At 39.3% G+C, this 20985-nt stretch overlaps 1 protein-coding gene across 2 annotated transcripts; it reads right to left on the bottom strand.

Annotated features, from left to right (window-relative positions):
* Window positions 1-480: 480 nt before the first annotated feature.
* On the bottom strand, window positions 481-20038 carry ntrk2b (neurotrophic tyrosine kinase, receptor, type 2b). 2 transcript variants are annotated; one of them, XM_026173496.1, is made up of 18 exons: window positions 19397-20038; window positions 16409-16483; window positions 16255-16326; window positions 16080-16148; window positions 15846-15997; window positions 15538-15674; window positions 13979-14111; window positions 13220-13528; window positions 13096-13110; window positions 12957-12959; window positions 12771-12844; window positions 12547-12646; window positions 9361-9549; window positions 8725-8855; window positions 8430-8602; window positions 6257-6497; window positions 3749-3907; window positions 481-935 (listed from the first exon to the last, which is right to left on the bottom strand). In XM_026173496.1, exons 1-18 carry the CDS (start codon window positions 19591-19593, stop codon window positions 750-752), a joined length of 2415 nt encoding a protein of 804 aa, XP_026029281.1. In that variant the 5' UTR covers window positions 19594-20038; the 3' UTR covers window positions 481-749. The 2 variants fall into 2 exon arrangements, with proteins under 2 accessions (XP_026029281.1, XP_026029282.1); XM_026173497.1 differs by having other exon boundaries at window positions 12810-12844.
* Window positions 20039-20985: the final 947 nt, after the last annotated feature.

Genomic DNA, 20985 nt, shown 5'->3' with positions numbered 1-20985 from the left:
AAAGACGTGAAGTCGGGAAGCGCCTCAGAGGACCAGGATTGAAATCTGTGAGCCATGGATTTCAGTCAGCTTGCAAATTCTCTACATATTAAAATAGTCTGTGGCGTACGACACGTTTAGCTTCAGCTGTGAACTAACAGGTTATTTTGTGTTATAGCAGAATAGGTGAGACACTGCTGAGAGAAGAAAATTAGCTATCTACAAGCATGTATCCATAAACTGTCCATCACAAAGAGACACATTGCACGTCCCTTTGTTCATTTCCAGCTTATGGAATACAAGAGGGAAGTGATTCGATGCGGTGAGTGCAGACAGGGCGAGCTGTCTATTGGTCTCTTTTTATGCCTTTTACATACACTACGCCACATGTTTTGGAGCACTAATGGTACGGGATCCTCTCTGCATTTTGGTTTCCACTTTGTGAAGCATGCCTCAACAACATCTGCAAATTTAAAAGAAAAGCAAAAAAAAAAAAAAGCCCCAAAAAACAAAACAAAGAAAAAAACAACAACTCAAAAATCACTCAAAAACCGTAAGGCTTTTTTCTCCGTGTGATGAGGACAGGAGCATTTACAGTTACATTTACAGCCGGGGTTTCTGTACACAGATGCGCTCGCGCAGCCTCTGCTTCCTCCTCCCCTTCCTCCTCCCCTTCCCCCCAGTTCCCGTCGTGTGCAAACACACAAACACTTGTCCACATTATGAAGCACACATGCACACGCAGTACATCACACGGACGCAGTGGCGCGTCAGCCCAGTATGTCCAGGTATACGGGCGAGGCTTTGGCCAGGCTCTGGAGCGTGCTGTGGATCTCCTTGATGTTCAGCCTCATGTAGGGCTCCCTCTGCCAGCAGCCCAGCATCAGGTCGTAGACCTCCTTAGGACAGGTGCGGGGCCGCTGCAGCACTCGGCCCTGAGTGATGCACTCGATCACCTGGAGGAAAACATTGGTTGGTTTGTCAAAAAGAAGCTGATTTATCTACTGTCACATAATAATGTGGTTTGATACAAAAAAATCTCTGCGGCTGGGAAGCGTGCGGGAACCAAATTGCACATCCAGTATATTAAAGGACGGCCTCGACGTTTGGATAGCACAGACTGTATACAGAGGTTTAAGCCCTAAGCTCACCTTTTCCAGGAACATTTTCAAAAAGATTTAGGTTTAAAAAAAGAATGCTGTTCATGAGCAAATAGTCTTTGTAATTCCAAAGACTTACATTTTAGGAGAGCTCCCACAATATGTGCCGGAAAAGGAAGATGATTTTACATTTTCTCATTCAGTGTAGTGTATGTCATCTCAAGGGCGGGCCATTCATCAAGATTTTTCTTTGGTTTTATTTCTTAACACATGATATTAATTTCCCCCATCTGAAAGGAAACTATTCTGTTTACCGGAATAGTGCACAGTATCTTAAGCATCTTTGTTCTGCGCTTCCATGAAGTTCTGAGGATTTTAAAACCAAAATGTTCAACAGTAAAGGGTTGCCAACCTTCAGTAAGATTTCATTAGTCATTTCCTATTATGCAGCTAGCTGTGCCGTGTCATATTCTGATACAAATGTTAGCTGTTATGGGGTTCTGACTTCAAAAAGGGTTCATGTCAACTGAGACATGGGACACCAGAGTGCTGCACTGAAGTCTGGAGTCTGTCATCATTTCTTCCAGTTTGGAGCCAGAGTTTCTCGTAATTTTTTAAAAGGTGTTGTGAGCAGTGTGTTCTTAAGAAATTGGACAATTGGAGGGCAGAAGATAAAGTGTCACTCCTAACAAACTATCTACAGCAGATAAAAAGTATTTCAAAGTTGTGTCCTTAAAAAATAGGAAAAGAAAATCTAGTGAAGACCTGGAAAGAGTTTGATTGTCAACATCTTCATTTTTCAGCATGCTATTGATCCCCAAAACACTACCAATGCAGTAAAAGCATACTTGGATAGAAAAGCACACATCAGTCATGGACTGGCCTCCACAGTGCCGGACCTCAACGTTATTCAAGCAGTGTGGGGTCAGCTTGACAGAGAACAGAACAAAAGGTAGCCAACATTCAAAGAAGAGCTCTGAATTTTGAATTTGGTTGTCACACGACATGCTTTGATACAACTCCTCTAGAGACAGGACTGTTTTCAGTCATACTGTTTTACAGTGTTTTTATATAATCAGTGTTATTCATCATGACCTGTAAACTGTGTTAAAGCAAGGTTATATCAGTTAAGGGTTATCAAAGTGTGCCACTGTGGCCCTCGTGTTTTTAGCAATGTGCAGCCCGACTGAATAAAGTAAAAGAAACTGTGCTGTATATTTCTATCAAACACAGTTCAAATCCTGCTAAATTACAGCTGTGCACAGTTGTTATTTGCTGATGTATCCACTTTAAAATAAATATAATGTGAGGAAATGTAACAGACGCCTCACTGATGATTCAAAATAAACCACCATCGCTTAAATGGACTTATATCAATCTGTCTCTTTGTCCCAGTATTTTGAGTTTTGTTCTGGACTCCATATTTATTTCTTTTAAAGCATAAGATAAATTATGTTCTAGTTCCCGAGGATGTTATTTTCTAGTTCCTCTGAGTTCTTAAAATCTAGTTTTAGGATGTTAATTACCCTTTGGTTTCCAGTCTGTGTCCTTTGTCTCTGTGTTCGTTTACCTTCGCTCTACCCAGTCAGGTCCTCATGTCTTTTTGGTCTCTCTGTCTTCATGGCTGTCTGTGTTCCCTGTCTTGTCTAGTTAATACATTTGTCGTCCTGGTCCCTGTGTTTTTTCCCTTTCTGTTCTCGTGTCCATCTCTCTGTGTTTTTTGTCCTTTTGTCTCGCCAGTCTGTCATGCCTCCTTGTCTGTTTATCCCAGTGTCAAGTCTCAGTGCATGTGTTACTTCCTGTTTTATTTTGAGTCCACTATCTTGTGTGCCTGACGTTAAGTTTTGCTTCCTTTGTCTTGTTTGCTTTGATTATGTTAAACTGTATTCCCATCTACTCCCTCTCCTCTACTTCCTTTAACCACCCTCCTGTGTATATATATTGTCTACCCTCTCCCTCTGTTCTTCATCGTGTCCTCTCTCGTGATGTTTACAGCCTCTGTCTGTGTGTTCCCGGTCAGCTTAGTTTTTGTGTATATGGCTTCTGTTTTTCTTGCCTTTTTACCAGCAATAAAGCTGTGATATTGAGTTTTATATCTGTCTGCTGAGTCCTGCATTCTGGTTCCACACCCTGCCTGCCAGCAGCAAAACCAAGCGAACTCCAGACAGACCATTGAGTCCACCAGAGGGATGATGGGAATTAAGGTGCACGACAACAGCCTACATTCATTAAATTACTAGACCATAATGTCAGTCTGGGCTTCTAAGACGTGTGGGTCAGGAATTTAATGCTTCGCTTGTGGTGCTAAAGAAGCTTTCAGTCAGCTTACTGTTTAATAAATAAATGACTAGTTTTGGAATGATTTTGTTTATTGGTCTTCACCACTATACAGGCTCCGCACTGGCACTCTGCCATCAAAAGTTATGAGAAGCATGCTATGAATGAATTCTTACACAGCTCAGATTACTTTCATTAATGGAATACTTCTTTTAGTCCACCAAGTAATTCTTAAGTCTTGAAATAATTGATTAGGTAGGCATTGTGCTAGAATAGGAATAAAAATATGCTGACACTAACATTTATTCACAGTCTCTGACTTTTTCTGCCACAGTGCATACATGGAGACCAATGAATGTGAAGTGTAGGGTTAGGTTGAAACGCTGTCTGACCTCATTGTTAGAGAGCTGGTACCATGGCTGCTTGCCGTAGGTGAAGATCTCCCACAGCACCACGCCGAGGCTCCACACGTCACTCTCTGTGGTGAACCGCCGGTACATGATGCTCTCCGGGGGCATCCAGCGGATGGGCAGCATCGTATGACCGCCCACCTGCACAAAAAACGACACAACAGCATTCATGAGAAACCAACACTGCAAGATCTGCTAAAGAGTTCAAAGCTGCTGAACATGCTGACTTTATTGTTGTTTACTGTTGTTATAATAATGGGGGACTGTCAATAGATGTCAGTGATCGCGAAAAAAACACATCGTTGTAGACTTTGTAGTCTTGCTATGGTACAATAGTTTGTTGTAATCCATTTATAATACATGATCATGTTTACTAGAAACACCAAGCTGCAACCAATCATTCTGCAAGAACAGCCCTGCAATAAATCCTAAATTCAGGAAGGTTAAAATGTTCACAATATATATGAAATCATAAAAAGTGCTTAAAAAACACTGATGTCTGATAGCTTAAAAAGCCAACACAGGTCTTAAACCCCTTTAAAGCCTGAACCATGAAACCAGAACATGTTTAATGTTTATTGAACCTTCTAACAACTTTATTAAAAAATTAATTTAAATACTAATTTACATGTATGTGTTTAATTTTTAATCATCACACTGATGATATACAAGTCTCAAAAGCTCCCCAAAACTCATGCATCACATATGATGCGCTAGGCATCACGGGTTAAGGTTAATGTGTATGATTTTTTTTTCTTGTCCGCTATTTATGATGATGAAAACGATTCTTTGTGTCAAATTAACAAAGATTATCCGGCAAATCCTCACTGCAATATTAACTTACACAAACCTTAAATAACCCCAAATAAATATTTGAACCCTAAATTAAGTAGCACCACTTTTGAGACATGTCGTTCATTCACCCATTTTCTGGTGCACATCCAGGTCTAGCTTGCTCAAGTGAAGCATATAAACAAAATGATCAGGATTTGCTGGTAGGTCTGCTGTTAAGATCATTTTCATGATCAAACAGCAAACTTGTCAGAAGCTGGAAGCCTCAAACATTTGGTCTCTGTGCATGAATAACAAATAATCAATAATTGAATGAAGTGCAAATCAGAGTCATTAACATGGAAGAAAATCTAGATGGCGAAACAAAAGATTATTTAAGAGTTCTTTAGTTGAGTGCTTTTGTAGCTCCAAGCCTTCTAACTGGTGAAGTTCATATACTGGTACGCTCACTGGGATTATATCAGCGTGTCTGAAACTGCGGGTTGCCAAACTGGTCGGGCATGAAACAATGCACAGGAAGTATGGAGTTCCAGATGAAAGCTGTACTGGGATTGCTGTGAAATAAACTAGCAAGAGTTTATTAGCTCTATTCTGTTGATCATGTTTTTGTTGTTGTTGTTTCGAAGGTGGGTGTGCATGAAAACAAACTGAGAACCACCATATTCATAATTTAGTGTTGCGTATAATAAGCTTACTGATTAGCACTAAACACAATAAGTAATAATATTGGTAGTAGTACTGGAAATGATACTAAATTCATATTAAAATTGATATATATATATATATATATATATATATATATATATATATATATATATATATATATTTATAACAAATCATGTGACTAATCCTTCTACCTAAAAAGAAGGACGAGGGAAGAAGGAAGGCAGTTCTAAAGGTAAAAGGAAGTACAACCCAGTACTACAAATATGTATTGCTGGATTAAGTGTCTGGTTACATGTGACAATTTGATGATTTGTTTCTGTTAGCTTATTTGGCTAATTTATGTGGCATTGGGAGATTAATTTGGTGAACCACGCAGACATCCTTTTCCATTGTTTTTAATCTGTTTTAATGCAGTCTGTCAACCACCAATCCAACTGTGGGGCACAAATATAAAATTCTAGTAAACTATCAAAGGTTTCACTCATGTCTGTGTCTTCACTCATGTGAAAATAATTAGTGTGATTGAAGGTAACACTTGCTCTAAGTGCATGTGTAACGGGACTGACTTCTGACTTCCAAAGTAAGCAAGTGAAACAGGATCCTGGTGCCGTTCGCGTTGCTAATGTGTTTGATAACGGGATTTGGTGGGAACCCCTCTTAAAGGGGATCTTATTAGATGCAGGAAAATGCATCTTGGAATTGATTTACAGTAAGAGTCTTCACATTTCTGACTTCACTTTGGGCAGCAGAGGGCACTGTGGGATTCACGCTGGCATGTGAGACACAATGAAGGAATAAAATACATGTATCAACTCAGTGTTATTATTAACATGATAGTTTTGTTTCTTTGACCTCCATTGTTTTTTATACATTTAAACTGCAATAAAAAAAGATACAATGATCGTCATTCTTGCAGCTGCACAGTTTTTTAAGAGCAAACCTGGAATTAAATTTGATCAGTTCCACATTTTTTGTGTATAATGAGGCGAAGTGAAGTAAGGGAAGAAAGGGGAAAATATCTAAAATCCTTACTCTGTAGTAGTCTGAGCTGTAAACATCTCTGGACATGCCAAAGTCTCCTATCTTGACCAGCAGGTTTTCTCCTACCAGGCAGTTCCTTGTTGCCAAGTCTCTGTGGACAAAGTGCTGGGAGGCCAGGTAGACCATGCCAGCAGCAATCTGTTGGGCAATGTGCAGCATCTGGGACTGAGTGAGCTCCACCAGGATGCTGTGTTGACCGTCTGCCATGAGCACTGCATCGGGACCATGGGACCTGCACCCAGTAACCGTTGCATAGTTTAGAAAATAATGCAGCAGCATGAACTATTCTGTCACTACTGTAATACATGAATGTGATATTAGCAATCAACTAACTAATTAACAAAACATTAACCTGAAATTATTTAACATTTTTCTCACCAAGTAAAAGAATACAAAAAAATTTACAATACAAAATTTGTTCTAGCCTCCCAGTCTTGATCATAATGTGATGTTTCTATTAGCTGTATTTTTCTTTGGGTTCTAGACTGTAGACTGCAAATAGCACAAGTAGTGCATTACCTTGGTCTGTGAAAATATACTGTAATAGAGAGTCTCAGTATTTTCTTGCATTTGATTATTTTATTGATCACTGATATAGTGATTAGTCTCACACTCGTACTCAGTAAATTCAGTACAATCCCACAGCGTGTGTTATAACATTGACCGGACTAGACAATGAAGACGTAAAATTGACATTACTGCTTTTTTTGTTACATTTGATTTAAAAAAACATATTTATCAAAGTTAGAAGCTACAAAATAAACATACAGGTAAGAGAGAATTATTTGAAACTGTTACAATAGGTCTAGGATGCCATCAGCAGCCTAGACCTATTGTAACAGTTTCAAATAATTCTCTCTTACCTGTATGTTCATTTCGTTTTCATGTTACTTTATTCCTTTTGATTTCTAGTCCCCAGTAACTTTATTATTTCCATAAAGCATATACAGCCGCTTGTTAATGTAAATACTTAATCTGCCAGTCGTAGACGATATAACCAAAGTACACAGAAGAGCATCTCAATAAGTGTAATTCTGAAGTAGATGGACTACAGCAGCAGAAGACCACATTGGGTGCCACTCCTGTCAGATAAGAACAGGAAACTAATGCTTCATGTGGGCTCACCCAAAATTAAAGCGTTGCCTGGTCTGATGAATCCAATTCCAAATGGTAGGGTCTGAATTTGGTGTAAACAACATGTAAAGCTTTGATTCATCCTGCTTTTATACCAGCAGTTCAAGCCACTGATGGCGATGGAGTGGTGTGGTGAATGTTTTCTAGACACACATGGACTCTTCGGTATCAATTTATTTATAATTTAAATGCCACAGCCTACCTCCATCCCTTCATGACCACAGTGTACCCATCTTCTGTTGGCTGCATTTAGCAGGTTAATGTGCCATATCATAAAGCTCAAATCATCTCAAACTGACGTCTTGAACAGAACAAAGAGTTCATGTAAGCCTACTCAAATGGCCTTCACAGTCACCAGATCTGATTCCATCATGCATCATGGATCTGCAGCAACTTTGTGATGCTATCATGTCAATATGGACAGAAATCCCTGAAAATGTTTCCAGCACCTTGATGAACCTGTGCCATGAAGGATTGAGGCAGTTCTGACGGTAAATGACCTGTTCTTACACAGCACGTTCTACTCTAACTCAGCACTCAAAGCAGTTGTTGCTACAAGCTTCATTCACCCAATCACACACATTCAAACAAGCACCTTGTCTAAAATTTTCACACACAAATGCAAAGAGAAAAACTCAGGGACCATTATCTTGCCCAAGGAAACTTTCACATACAGATTGGAGTAGCTGGGGATTGAACCTGTGACTTTTACATTGGTATATAACCAGCTCTACCTCCTCCACAGCCAAGGCTGAGAAGCAACAGTGAGAAACAACAGAAAGGGGATCTAACCCAGTCCTAGCAATGTGCACTTTATTGATTTGCTTTTATTCCTTTTGTATTATACAATATTTGTTTTTTGTTTTTAGCACGTGTTATTTTTAATTATTTCTTTTCACTACATTTGTGTTACGTTGTTATCAGCCTGTCAGTCCTTACGCAAACCATTTGACATTCACTGATCTGCATGAGAGGTACCACAAGTAACTGATTAGTAACAGATACCAATAGAGGATCTAAAGAAGCTTACCTGAGGAACTTGTTGAGGTCCCCGTGTTTCATATATTCAAACACCATGATTAGTGGGTCACTCTCTACGCACACTCCGTAAAAGGTGACGATGTGCTCGTGCTGCAGGTTGGTGAGGAGCTCAGCCTCTCTGTAGAAGTCTGCTCTGCCACTCTCGCTGGCCTCTTTCAGTGTCTGAAACAAGACAGGGACAAAGACGAGAGGCAAACGGTGAGAAGCATTATCTGCAGGAACGTACATCTAATCACTAGGATTTACTGACTGACTGTCAAGTTCATTGATCGTTTGATCTGTACCTTGACTGCCACGTGGATCTTCTCCTGGTCTGGTGTCAGGTTGTAGCATTCAGCGAGAAAGACCTTCCCAAAGGCTCCTTCTCCCAGCTCCCGCTTCAGCACAATGTTGTGTCGCTTGATGTGCTGGACAACTTTAATGCAGAAGAAGTCAAATTACCCTCAAGGTTATGTGCACATTGGGAATTTAAGTGGACATTTTTGGTGCATACAGAACATTTGTCTTCACTAATCTCACAACAAACAAGCACGCGTCTTCAGACTGCATCATTTATGTGATGACAATTCAAAAACTGAAAGATATTTAAATTAACATGACAGAAAACATATATTTAGCAAATTGCATAAGTTAAAAAAGGACTTAAATACTTATCTAAACTATCTGTTTTTACAATTCAATACTTTGTGTAGATTCATAAAGTATAAAATATAAAACTGCTGAGTTAAGCCCTTTGTCAGAGCTTGTGTTCCTGCACATCTCCTGTGGTCCAACTATCCAGCCGGTCTAAGGAACTGGAGTCACTATCACAGTGCAGTAGGATGCCAAAAATAAATATGGCGCCTAGCAGCGATCCCTGCATGGATTTATCAGAAAAGGCCCAGGTTACCCGGCATTTGTCGAACGAGGCAGTAACTCACACGTGTTGGATTTCAGCATGCTGCCGGAGTTACGGAAGTACTGGGGGTTCTCGATGACAGGAATCTTTGTCATTCCAATGATCACTGCGTCTGGACCCATCTCTGAGGATGACGGGGTGTTGTTGCCATTGGAGACGTGATGGAGAGGGCTGGCAGAATCATCGTCATTACTGATAACTGAGGAGGAGCCTAGAGAGCCACAGAGGATGTGGAGAAGGAGGAGAAGAGAAAGACAGCGCAAAGAAGAAGACGAAGAAGAGTAAAGCTGTTAGCTATAAAGGGAGGGGAGTAAAAGCAGAGTTGCAGGGTGAAAAAAGATTGACAGAGGGATCACAGGTTAGATGAAGTATGTCAGATTACACATTATAGGCAGGTTTACTGAACAATGTAAAAGGATGAGCTCAGGCCAAAGCAGAGCTCACTAATTCCTGTGGTAATTTCCATATTCACACAGTAGGAACAGCACAGGGCCAACGCTACTGCTTACTTTTAAACCCCTGAGATGTCATTTACCAAAGATACATAATAACTAGATTCATATTTTATGATATAGGCGTAAGGAGATATTAGGACATTCTAATGTTTCATTAACATTAAGTGAGAACAAATGCTTATAATGCTTAATAACACACTGAATGGCTTCAGTGTATGTGTTATACACTGTTATTGAAGGTTCATGAACTGTTTATGCATCAGTTATGAATATTAACAAGATGTTGAAATTGCTGAAAAAAGTCATACTAAATAGTTAGAATTTTTTTTAAGTGTTTTAGATTATGCACCATGCTGCTTAGCACAAAGACTGGAAACTGTGGCTGCATGGCACCAGATTTTACTGGATAGTTAGCTGCCAGCTGTAACATCATTTTAGTGGTGATAAGTACAAAAAATAATAAACAAACGAGGAAAAGGAAATTCAACAAATGTAAAAGCAAAAAACAAAACAAAGTGTACTAGAACAAACACACGAAATCTGACAAATTATTCAAATCTGAAATCTGGTATAGCAACTCTGCTTGATTATGATGAGAGAAAACTGACTACATGAAAGAATATTATCATGCCATAACAGGTGATCAGAGCTAATGGTAGTAAGAAAATGATATAAATAAATACATACATGAAAAAAGAGCTTGCAGTCAGTATATGGAGGGAGACTGGGAGGGTTAGGATGATTACAGTTAAGACATGCAAGATTTTAGTTGCATGTCTTAACTGGCATTAGGTGACAGAATTGAATTAAAATGTTTTTCTTGCCTGCATAATCGTTTATTTGGTTATATCATTTGGTCCACAAGTAGTCGGATGATGACACTTTAAAAAATAATTTTGCCTCTGTACAGCACCAGAGTGGAAATCAAATAATTGCTATGTGATTAAAGTGCAGACTTTCAGCTTTAATTCAATGGGTTGTTGTTTTTTTTAAGCATCACTTTAACTGTTTAGCTAAAGTCTATTTCAGGAATTACAGAATTACTGATAGTCCTCCCAGTTTCAGCGGCTCAAAAGCAATTGGACAATTGAGTTATAAGCAGTTTCATAGGCATTTGATGTCTGTTCCCTTATTATTATTTTGTGATAAATGAAGGAGATAAAACATCTGGAGTGGATGCATTTAGTAGCTGTTCACTAAAACTCTGAATATGAAGTCCCAAGAGATGTCTATTCAAGCGAACGAGGCTATCATTAGCCATCTCAACAATCTGGTGCATTCTTAAAAGGAAGGAATTGACTGGCCAGCAACACCAAAAAGCCCTGAAAGACCACGGAAGATGACTAAAGTGGATTGTTTCAAAGTTATTTCCTTTGTTAAAAAACTCCTTCACAATGACTAACAAGTCAAAAAACACTCTTGGGGTGGTTTGGAAAAAATTTACCCTCAAGAGAAGGCTTCATGAATGGAAATACAGTGGTTTTACAACAAGGTGCAAACCACTGGTTACATTCAAGAACAGGAAGGGCAAATTAAACTTTGCTAGAAAACATCTAAAATAAAAACTTCTGGGAAAAAAGTTTTGGATACATGGAACCAAGATTAACTTGTACCAGAACTATGAGTCAAAGCATACTGCTTTTTCTATCAAACATAGTACAGATAACGCTATAACATGGGCAAGTATGGCCACCAGTATAACTGACTCACTGGTGTTTAGTCATGATGAGACTGCTGATAGAGGCAGCAGGATGAATTGTGATGTTTACAGGGCTGTACTCTCTGCTCAGATTCAGACAAATGCTGCAAAACTGATAAAGTGCAAAGTGCAAATGGATAATGACCTAAAGGATAGTGCAAAAGAAACCTAAGAGTTTCTCAAGGCAAAGAAATCAGATATCCTATAATGGCTGAGTGAGTCATCTGATCTCAACCCAATAGAACATGCTTTCTAGTTACTGAAGACAAATCTGAACGCAGAGAGACCCTCAAACAAGCAGCAACTGAAAGTGGCTGCATTAAAGGCCTGGCGGAGCATCTCAAGGGAGGAAACACAGGATTTGGTTACATCCATGGGTTCTAGACTTCAGGCAGTCTGACTACAAAGCATTAAAAACAATCCTTATAGTTAAAATGATCTTAGTTTGTTCAGTTCATTTTGAGCTTCTGAAAACTGGAGACTCTATACTTTAATGCTTTATTAGAAGGCGTTGGATTACAGGTGAGGTGTTACACTTCAATCACATAATGTTTGATTTAGTCCAATGTGGTGGTTTACATACAAACCCCCCTCAAAAACCTACCATTGTCCAAATAGTTGTAGACCTAACTGCATTTCAGAGGGAAGCACGTGATGTTAAAACTTGTGTTCTAGTATCTATTATATGTTTTAAAGGGACCTTTAAGGTATCTTTCTATACACATATATTCGGATAAAAGATGTATTGTGCCACTGACATATTGAAAAGCTGTTTCTGTGTTTTAGCAAATGTCAGGGTGACCAATATGGGGTTTCTTGTATTTCAGGGATAGTTCAACTCCAAGCAGCCTGGAGTGGACTGTCTGCGACCTGGAGCTGAGGATAACGTTTGTGTGATATTTATTTGCAGTGATGGCCAGGGTTTCCAGGATAAACTGCCGGTTGTAGCTTCACTTCTAGCAAACACACGTGATATTGTTTATCTCAGGGTAAGGAAGCACAAATGTATATCTTGAATTATCAGCTTAGTTGTTTTTTTAGAAAATGTTTGCACCTTTAATGCCAAACTTGGAGTTTCTTCCGTATTTCAGTATGATCATCATCAGAACACAACCGATCAGGGCAACGCCAGCAATTCCCACAACTACATACACCTAGGAAGGAAAAAACTAAGATGGAGTCATGAGGCGATAACAGGAGCTGCTTTTTTAAAAAAAAGAATTGAAATAAACAAGAAAATATTGTGTATTTTAAGGGTTTACAAGAAGAGGTAGGTACCACTGCTTTAGATGGAGCGGGCTGATTAGGGTCACTTACAGCAACACTGTCATCCGGTGGAGTGTCTGTAGGATCTGGAAAGAAAACATGGGTCTGAACATTTTAAACCAATAACATCTAGTGAGTGAAAGCACGCCAAAATGCTGACTGTTAGGTTCATGCAAATTTGAGAGTTGAAACACACACCGTCTGGGCAGAAGGCGAAGGCACAGGCAACGGCAGGAAAGGGACAGGGACATTATCAGAGTTCATTTTAAATTTGCACTCAATCATCATCATGCTAACAAGTACAACATTTGTCCGGATAAGCCAAATCGATACTTACAATACTCGATGTCTTCTGTAGAAAAGAAAAGAAATGAAAAAAAAAAAAGCATGTCAGCAGCCATAATAAACAGAAACGAGCTGACTTCAATAAACGGACTCGTGTGAAAAGACAGAATACTGACCCGTATGGTTGATGTTAGGCGGGTGGAGAAACTGGGCAGAGATGTTCTTCTCATCCCTGCCATACTTATTCTCTGCGACCAGCTTGTACTCTCCGTTGTGAATGTGGGTGGGGTTGACCAGCTGCAGGCAGCCGTGTTGCTGGTTCTCTGTGGTCACGTGGATCATGGTGCGGATGTAGTCCTGTTCCTGGAGAGGCTTGTTATTGTGGTACCACCTTAGCTCCGGCTTGGGGTTCCCCGTTACTGTGAAGGGGATGCACCAGTGGTGGTCCCGCTCTGGAGACAGGAGTGTCAGGATGGTGGGGGCAACTGACACAGAGGCAACAGTAGAGGAAGAGTAATCACAAGATGATAGGAAATAAACACAGGGAGGGAAGCCAATAGGTAAAACAACATCTGAGGGATTTTGAGTAAGTGACAAAAAGTATGGGAAGGGAAGGGGGACTGATCACACAACATCTGAGCACTGATGAAATGAAAACACGGAGAAAGAGGAGGAGGGTGGAACTAAACAAGCAGAGGTGTATGGCAAGGCATGAGGAGCTTCACAGGAGGAAGAGTTATGGACAGGAAATATGGAGAGTCAATAAGGTTTGCCAAGAGACACTAATGATAACAAAATGAGGAGCCTTCTGCTTCCAGTGGAAAAACAACATCTCGAAGAAGGCATTTAAAAGTTCATCACATTAAATTACACAAATTAAACTTAGCAACGCAAATATAATTTCTAGAGATGTGCGCCATGGTTAAAGTCCTTACAAAGAATATTGAGCTGAAGGCTGGCCTCGGTCTGACCGACCATGTTCTCGGCACTGCATACGATTGCCCTGCCGTTATCATCAGGAGACAGGCCTGACAGGGTGAGGATGCTCTCTGTATCCATAGGTTCAATCTGTAAACACATTATTAATTTTTTCATTATGTTTCCTGTATACAGAAAATTGTCTTGATCTTATGAAACCGACTACTATTAGTTGACTGTACAATACAGGCTCAAATGGCTATGACACACAGATACCAGAGTAGTTAGCAAAGTAGCCAGGTAGTTTTAAAGAGTTACTTAAAAGTTCAAGTACCTAAAAGGAATGAAGACACTTATACGGGATAAAGATAAACATTTGAAATTCTATAAACAAATGCTGAAAAATATTATGGACCAGTACTTAGCAAACTAAAATCAATGTGAGATGATAATTGAACTAGTAGCTAGAAGTGGCTAACAGCTAGCTAAAAGAAGCCCAGAGAACATATGAACGGCAAAGTAAGTAAAAGCAGTTGATACACATTTTAAACAGCACAAGGTAGAAAAGCAGCGTAAATTAGCTAAAAGTGGCTAATAAATTAAAATAAAAAAGACAACTTTTCTAATTGTTATTAGAAAAAGCTGATGTAAGAATAGCAAAACAATTAGCTAAAAGCATCAGCTAAAATATTTACAAGTACTCAATACGGACCAGAAACAAGCCAGTTCAACAGTATTAATGTCCAATTTTATATATTTAAAATTATTCATTCAAAGCTTGAAATCTCATGTTGACAACTACACAACTCGGAATTTATCTAAAGATGCCCTTTAAAGGTCTACAAACACAGTCACAAACTTTTAAGCGCTTAAAAGTAAATTTCAGCGTTTGAAACCCCTGAATGCTTGTAAATCACCCAGAATATATATATACATATATATATATATATATATATAAATATATATATATATATATATATATATATATATTTTTTTTTTTTTTCCCCCCCAACATTAGTGATGTGTTTCGCATTGTTTTCAGTAAGCTGTTTCAAATTAGAAACTAGTCTCAGACCAGTCTAGTCCATGTCCTCATAGTTGTTTAAAAATACTAGTTGTTAAAATCGTCCCGTTTGTTGGAAATACTGTTCACGTGGATAAAGATAAATTAAATATATACATTTAAAAACAGCAGGTCACTTAAAATTTTCAATGCCCATGTTTGTAATAATCAAGGAATACGATGTGTTTTGAAACACTGAAGCACTAAAGAACATAAGCTAATTAAGTTTGGCAACAGAGGCTTTTTAGTGAGTTAGAAAGTGGCATTTAATCAACTTCTTCTTATCTATATATTTGATTTTCCCATGAAAACAACTAAATTAAATGTGATTATTTTATTTTATTATATTAATAATAATAATAATAATAGTAATAATAATAACAATTTACATATTATTTTATAAAAACTTTTTAAAAGTATAAAATATCACCAAAGTAAAGCTCTTCGAGACTCCGTAAAGGTGGAGCCGTGCCAAAGGTTTAAAAATGAAAACAGAAAGGTAGATCACCTTACCTCATAGTGGGTCCAGAGCTCATCAAGGTTCCACACAATCTCGGGAGCAGGGGAGCCTGAGGCACTGCAAATAGCTTTGACATTACTCCCCTCCATCTGAGTCACATTTCTGGGGGTGACCTCTACGGTGGGAACCACTGTGAGAAAACATGCAAACCATAAAAGTAAAAGGAAACTTGATCAGATTGTTTCCCTTTAAACTTTCTTTCTGTCTTTCTTTCAGTCCCTTACTGTGCATCCACTCATTCAAACATTCGATATCAATCAGTCTACTCAGATTTGCTTATTGTGGGATGGTTTCACTTTACCACAGTCTGGCGGCCGGAAGGTAGCAAAGTCCTGCGCCACTCCTCTGTCATCTGTGCATGTCAGCTCGGGACTGTCTGTTTCTTCCTGGAGTCTTAGCTTGATCCACAAGTTCTCACAAACACAATCCAGAGGATTCCCAGACAGAAGTAGCCTAGAAAGAAAATAGAGTGCATGTGACACTACATAGAAAAGACATAGATACACTGATAGTCTTGTGCGTATGCGTCACTTACGGATATGTAATGTTAAAGTTCTGAAATGTTCTCCATGACAGTGTTGACAAGTTATTGTCTCTGAGATTTCTGAGAGGAGAGAAAAAAAAAACAACCAAACAGAAAATATTCAACTAAGCATTCTTACATGTTTAATAATGAAATAACTGGAGAGGCTCTGTAAAATTCGTCTTACACATATTGAAGTCTTGTATTGTTAAAAAACGCGTCCGGTGATATAGATGTCAGTCTTGTCTTTGTGACCGTTCTGTTGGAAGTTAAATTGTAGTTACATGAACTTTAACTCCACTTTTAACCATAAAAAACACAACACTGAACGTTCTACTTACAGGTTTCTTAGGTTTATGTAGTGCCTCAGACTGCTGTCACTCAAGTCAAACAGTCTGTTTTGATTAGCAATGTATCTGTGGAAAAACAAGATGAAAGGGAAAGCTTGGTATGGTGCAGGTTTTTAGTCAAACTATTCACACAAAAAATGTCAAATATTGAGTCAAAAGTGTGATTTAAACTGGAATTGAGATACAGGTCCTAATTAACTCTCCAAAAACTCAAGTGTTGAATGGGAAATGTGTGTATTTTATAAAACTAATAACTTTTTTTTGAATAAAACTCATTTTGTTGTTTTTTGCGAGTCAGCAAGGTAAAATTGTACTGCTCCCAAGTTAAGCTAGCTGTTTTACTCAAGGAGTCTTGTCTGTGCATTTGTGAGTATAACATTAATACAACAGCGTGTACTGACGGTGTGACATGTTTACCTTGTTTACTAAAAACAATGGGGTTTTTTTGGGTTTTTTAAACAACTTTGTGGACTAATAACTGTAATAAACTGTTTTTGTTTTAAAATAGCACCTCTAGGGAAAAAAAGCTTAACGTGGGGGCTGGGTATGTCACCAATAATAATAATAATTAGAATAATAATAATAATAATAATAAGTTGTAGGGAAATTAGCTCGATAAGAATGAATGAATTGGGGTTATTAACTCTAACCAGGTAAAACACTGTGCAGGGACAGTCTAGCAGCTTAATCTGGGTCCTGAGCCACGATCAGACTGGGTGTGTCAGTATTTGGCTGGAGGTTGATAAGCAGGAGACCTTACAGCTGCTGATATATAAAGAAACTCAAAGTTGCAGACAGAACGATGGTGCCTTTATATGTGAAGTTTTGGAATCAAATTCAAAGTTGCAACTGAGCAATCGCAGATGTGTCTACGTACACATTGAAAAGTTATTTTTATTTATGCTGAAGCATGTAATTGTATTTTGGAGTAAGCAGGTTTCTGTTTGGAAAGGAGGCATGTCTGTGAAATAATTAGTGCCGAGAAAGAGAAACACTATTATGTTTCTTTGCTCTACAGCGAGATTTAACTAAGTTTTGTGATTTGAAGAAAGTTTTTTTTAAAGGTTTGTCTTTTTTCCTTTGTCTAGTCCTTTGCTAATGTAAAGCGTCATCACATGCCCACGCTGTTAAATTAATTATCATGCCAAAAGATGGCTTTTTTCCAGCGTTTGGGAGGTTTAGTTATCTGGACAGTGCCTATGCTGAGAGGTTTCAGTTTAGGTGAGAAGGTGCTTTCAGACATTGATATCCTTAGGAGTGTGATTTTTTTCCATATCTAAATTTTTAGTAATTTTATTTTACTTTTTTTAGCTAAGGTCCATGTTGGGAACAGTAGGTCCTCATGGTGAAACCTTGAACTTGGCACAGATGAAGCTTTACCCATCTCACTGTTCCTGAATCTGCTTCTGGTAAGAGGCACTACTACGGTCCACCTCTTGTCTCTCTATGGTCATAAAATGCCTACTTTCATGTCTTCTGAGTTTTGTGCTCTGCTTCAACAGTGTAATTTGGGGAGACTGAAAAAGTGGTGGTATTTTTGTTTTATAGATTTTCTTCAAGATGCTGCTTTTACATTCCTACACAGTACTAACACGAAATTTTAAATATTTAACAAATGAGACTTTTGGAGAACACAGTGAAAACTTGAAATTGTTTTTCTGAATTTGTAGCAAGTAACTACATATTTTATAGAGTTTTTAAGAATGAAAAACATTTATGAATTATTTTGAGGTGGAATGATTGTCCTGTTTTAACTAGTATTTCGTTAAAGCTTCAAATGATCTGAAAAAAACAAACAAGCAACAACAACAACAACTTGTGAGTGTTGCTCCCTACTGATGGGTTTGAGACTGACTGCTGGTTGCTTCATGTGTTAGTAGGAAACATTTTGTTTACATGAGGATTGGAGGATGCCCTAAAACTACAAAATGTATCTAAAGAGCCAGTGGTGCTTTCGAAGTGACGCCTTAAAGTATCACTAACAGGAATTTTTAAATTCATGGTTGATTTTCAGAAGGTGCCCGGCCTGATGTCCTTCACTGATGTTGTACACACTGCCTTAAAGAAATCTGGAACAACTGCATTCTTTACAAAGTGAAGAACATTAAAAAAAAAACATATAGGCACCTGAAAGACTTTTCTTTTTATCTGCAAAGTAAAAACGCGAATAAACACGTTGACCCCAAGTAAACTACCTTCACGGTAAACTGATGTGACGCCTATTCTGCCTGCCTGCCTCCGAAAACTCACTCAGTCTCCCCTTTGCTCCGCTGGGTGCCATGCAGTGGTGTACTTGTGCGGGGTTGTAACAGGTAAGCTTCAACACAGACCTACACACTGACGCAGATGAGGCTCTACACAACTGTGGGTAGCCTATTGGCAGCTGTACACAACTGATGCGATCTCATGTGTAATGTGCCAACAGCATGAAGTATTCAGGCTGCTTCACACCGCCGCCCAAAAACCGAGTGAGCACCTCGGAGGCTCCGTTAGGCCTGAAAATTTACTCCATCACTACCACTGGAGCTGTTTTGTAAAGGAAAACACCGACTAATGCAAATAAGCCTGACGCACAACCTCGCCACCATAACGCGCTCGCGCACGCGAGCAACTGCCTCTGTCTCACACACACACATGCGCGCGCGCGTAAAAGCACACGCAAGCACACATATACGAGGCTACATGATCTGACATTGGTTATAAGAATAAAATAAATTCTGTGTCGGGAAAAGCGCTAAACATGGATCTCTACTGATGTTTAATCCACAAGGAGATTCCAAACCTCCATTAATAACGCCGTTGATCTTATTCTCACCCTTATTGTTATTAGAATTATTGTTGTTATTATTAATATTATTATTAAAATACCAGCCCCAACTATTTGATATTCCAGCGACCTACAGATTCCAGGGGAGCTCTTTACGCATTGCTTCCTAATGAGTTAATAAGCTGTCGGTGCGATCGTTTTCATACACTTACATCTCAGTGATGTTTTCCATGTCATCTAACGTGAGGACAGGGAAATCCTCGATCCCTGGTACAGAATCAATACAAACAATTCTTGAGATGCTGCAAGTGCAGGATGCGGGGCAAGCATCGCTAAATCTCCACAGCCCCATCAAAACCAAAAACAATCCGACACGAGCCATGCCATATTCCCCCGCGCTGGAGTCCATCGCAGGTCCAATGGTATCCCACGAATCCCCCAAACAGAATCAGCTCAAATTGAATTATTAAGATTTCCACCCTCGCCACCTTTTTTCGGCCAAGTTAATCCTTTCGACTCCGCAGGGGGAGAAAAAAAAGACTACGCTGTCGGCGAGGAATGCGCAGAGCTCACGGTTTAATATCAAGATGCCATGGACTGGCCTTCTCGTCTCCGCAGAGCTGGTATCACACTACTGCATATCGATGCCGTGAAGCAAGGTGTCAAGTGGTCCGTCCTGGTGCTGCTGCCGCTGCTGCCTCACTCCCCTATCGGGGGCCACGGGACTGCTCGCCACTGCCTTGTAAAACAAATATGAGGTGTTCCAGATGTTTAGAGATCAATAGGCAGGGCCCCCACGAGCGGTTTGTCGTGTGTGTGTGTGTGTGTATGTATGTGTGTGTGTGTATGTGTGTGTGGTGATGTGGGGGGGGGGGGGGGGGGGGGGGGACTGCACAGTGGAGTAAGGATGCGTGGTGATGCTGCGTGTGTAGGGAGGAAGGCTACCTGCATCCGTCTATCGATTATCACCGAGGACGAGCGCATCTCACCCTGCCATCACTGGGACGGGGCTTATAGGAGTGGGGGGCTGGGAAACGTGATTGCGATTGTGCCCTGAAAATGTTATTTTTGTCATTTTTAAAAAAATAGGATCGTGAGAAATTCGTATTTAAATGGTGCAACAAACACCTAAAACGTCAGCTTCTGCACATTTCGAGTCAAGTGCCCAGGTGTGGGGCAAATCACGCCGTCTGCGATGGCCACAACAACAATATGGATGTAAACTCTTGTGTTGTGGTTACTCTGAAGCCATACATTGGATGAAAGCTTTTTTTTTTTCACACCAACACTGTTGTAGGCTACGGTTGGCCATTAGGCCTGGTGTGACGTAAGGTTGACGCACAAGACGGGGTGCATCTATGAAAAATAATTACCTATACTATGTCCGCAAGCTTCAAATAGGTCTCACTCCAATCACTGATCAGAGCACGATATAGGCGTCAAGAACTCCATCTATTTATTTCTTGCCCAGTAAACTTTGTTTGGCAATAAATAAACTAAATAACAATAATAGTAGTAGTAATAATAATAATAATAATAATAATAATAATAATAAAAAACCAACTTTCAGCAGACTGTTGCATGTTTTAGTAGGAGTTTAAGACATTTTTGTGGGTGGGTGTTAAAGTATTTGTCAATAAACATTTCGGGGCTGAACTGCAAATATGTTGCTCTGACGTTGATGCACGAATGCGTGATCATTTTTCTTTATAAATTAATTGTAACATATTGCTTTCCCCCCGTATACGTCCCAAAATGTGCCAGTTCCATGCCAGATGTGGTCTCTGTTCAATATTTATTT

Source organism: Astatotilapia calliptera, chromosome 7 (assembly GCF_900246225.1).
Source record: "Astatotilapia calliptera chromosome 7, fAstCal1.2, whole genome shotgun sequence".
NCBI classification, from domain to species: Eukaryota; Metazoa; Chordata; class Actinopteri; order Cichliformes; family Cichlidae; genus Astatotilapia; species Astatotilapia calliptera.
Note: the sequence above shows the minus strand (reverse complement) of the source record. Positions and strands in the feature narration are given on the sequence as shown.

Coding starts and splice junctions, on each gene's coding strand:
- ntrk2b (XM_026173496.1), bottom strand. CDS start 19,593: ATGGACTCCAGCGCGGGGGAATATGGCATGGCTCGTGTCGGATTGTTT. Junction 16,484..19,396: donor ATGGAAAACATCACTGAGAT/GTAAGTGTATGA, acceptor GTTTTTCCACAG/ATACATTGCTAATCAAAACA. Junction 8,603..8,724: donor AGATCCACGTGGCAGTCAAG/GTACAGATCAAA, acceptor GTCTTGTTTCAG/ACACTGAAAGAGGCCAGCGA.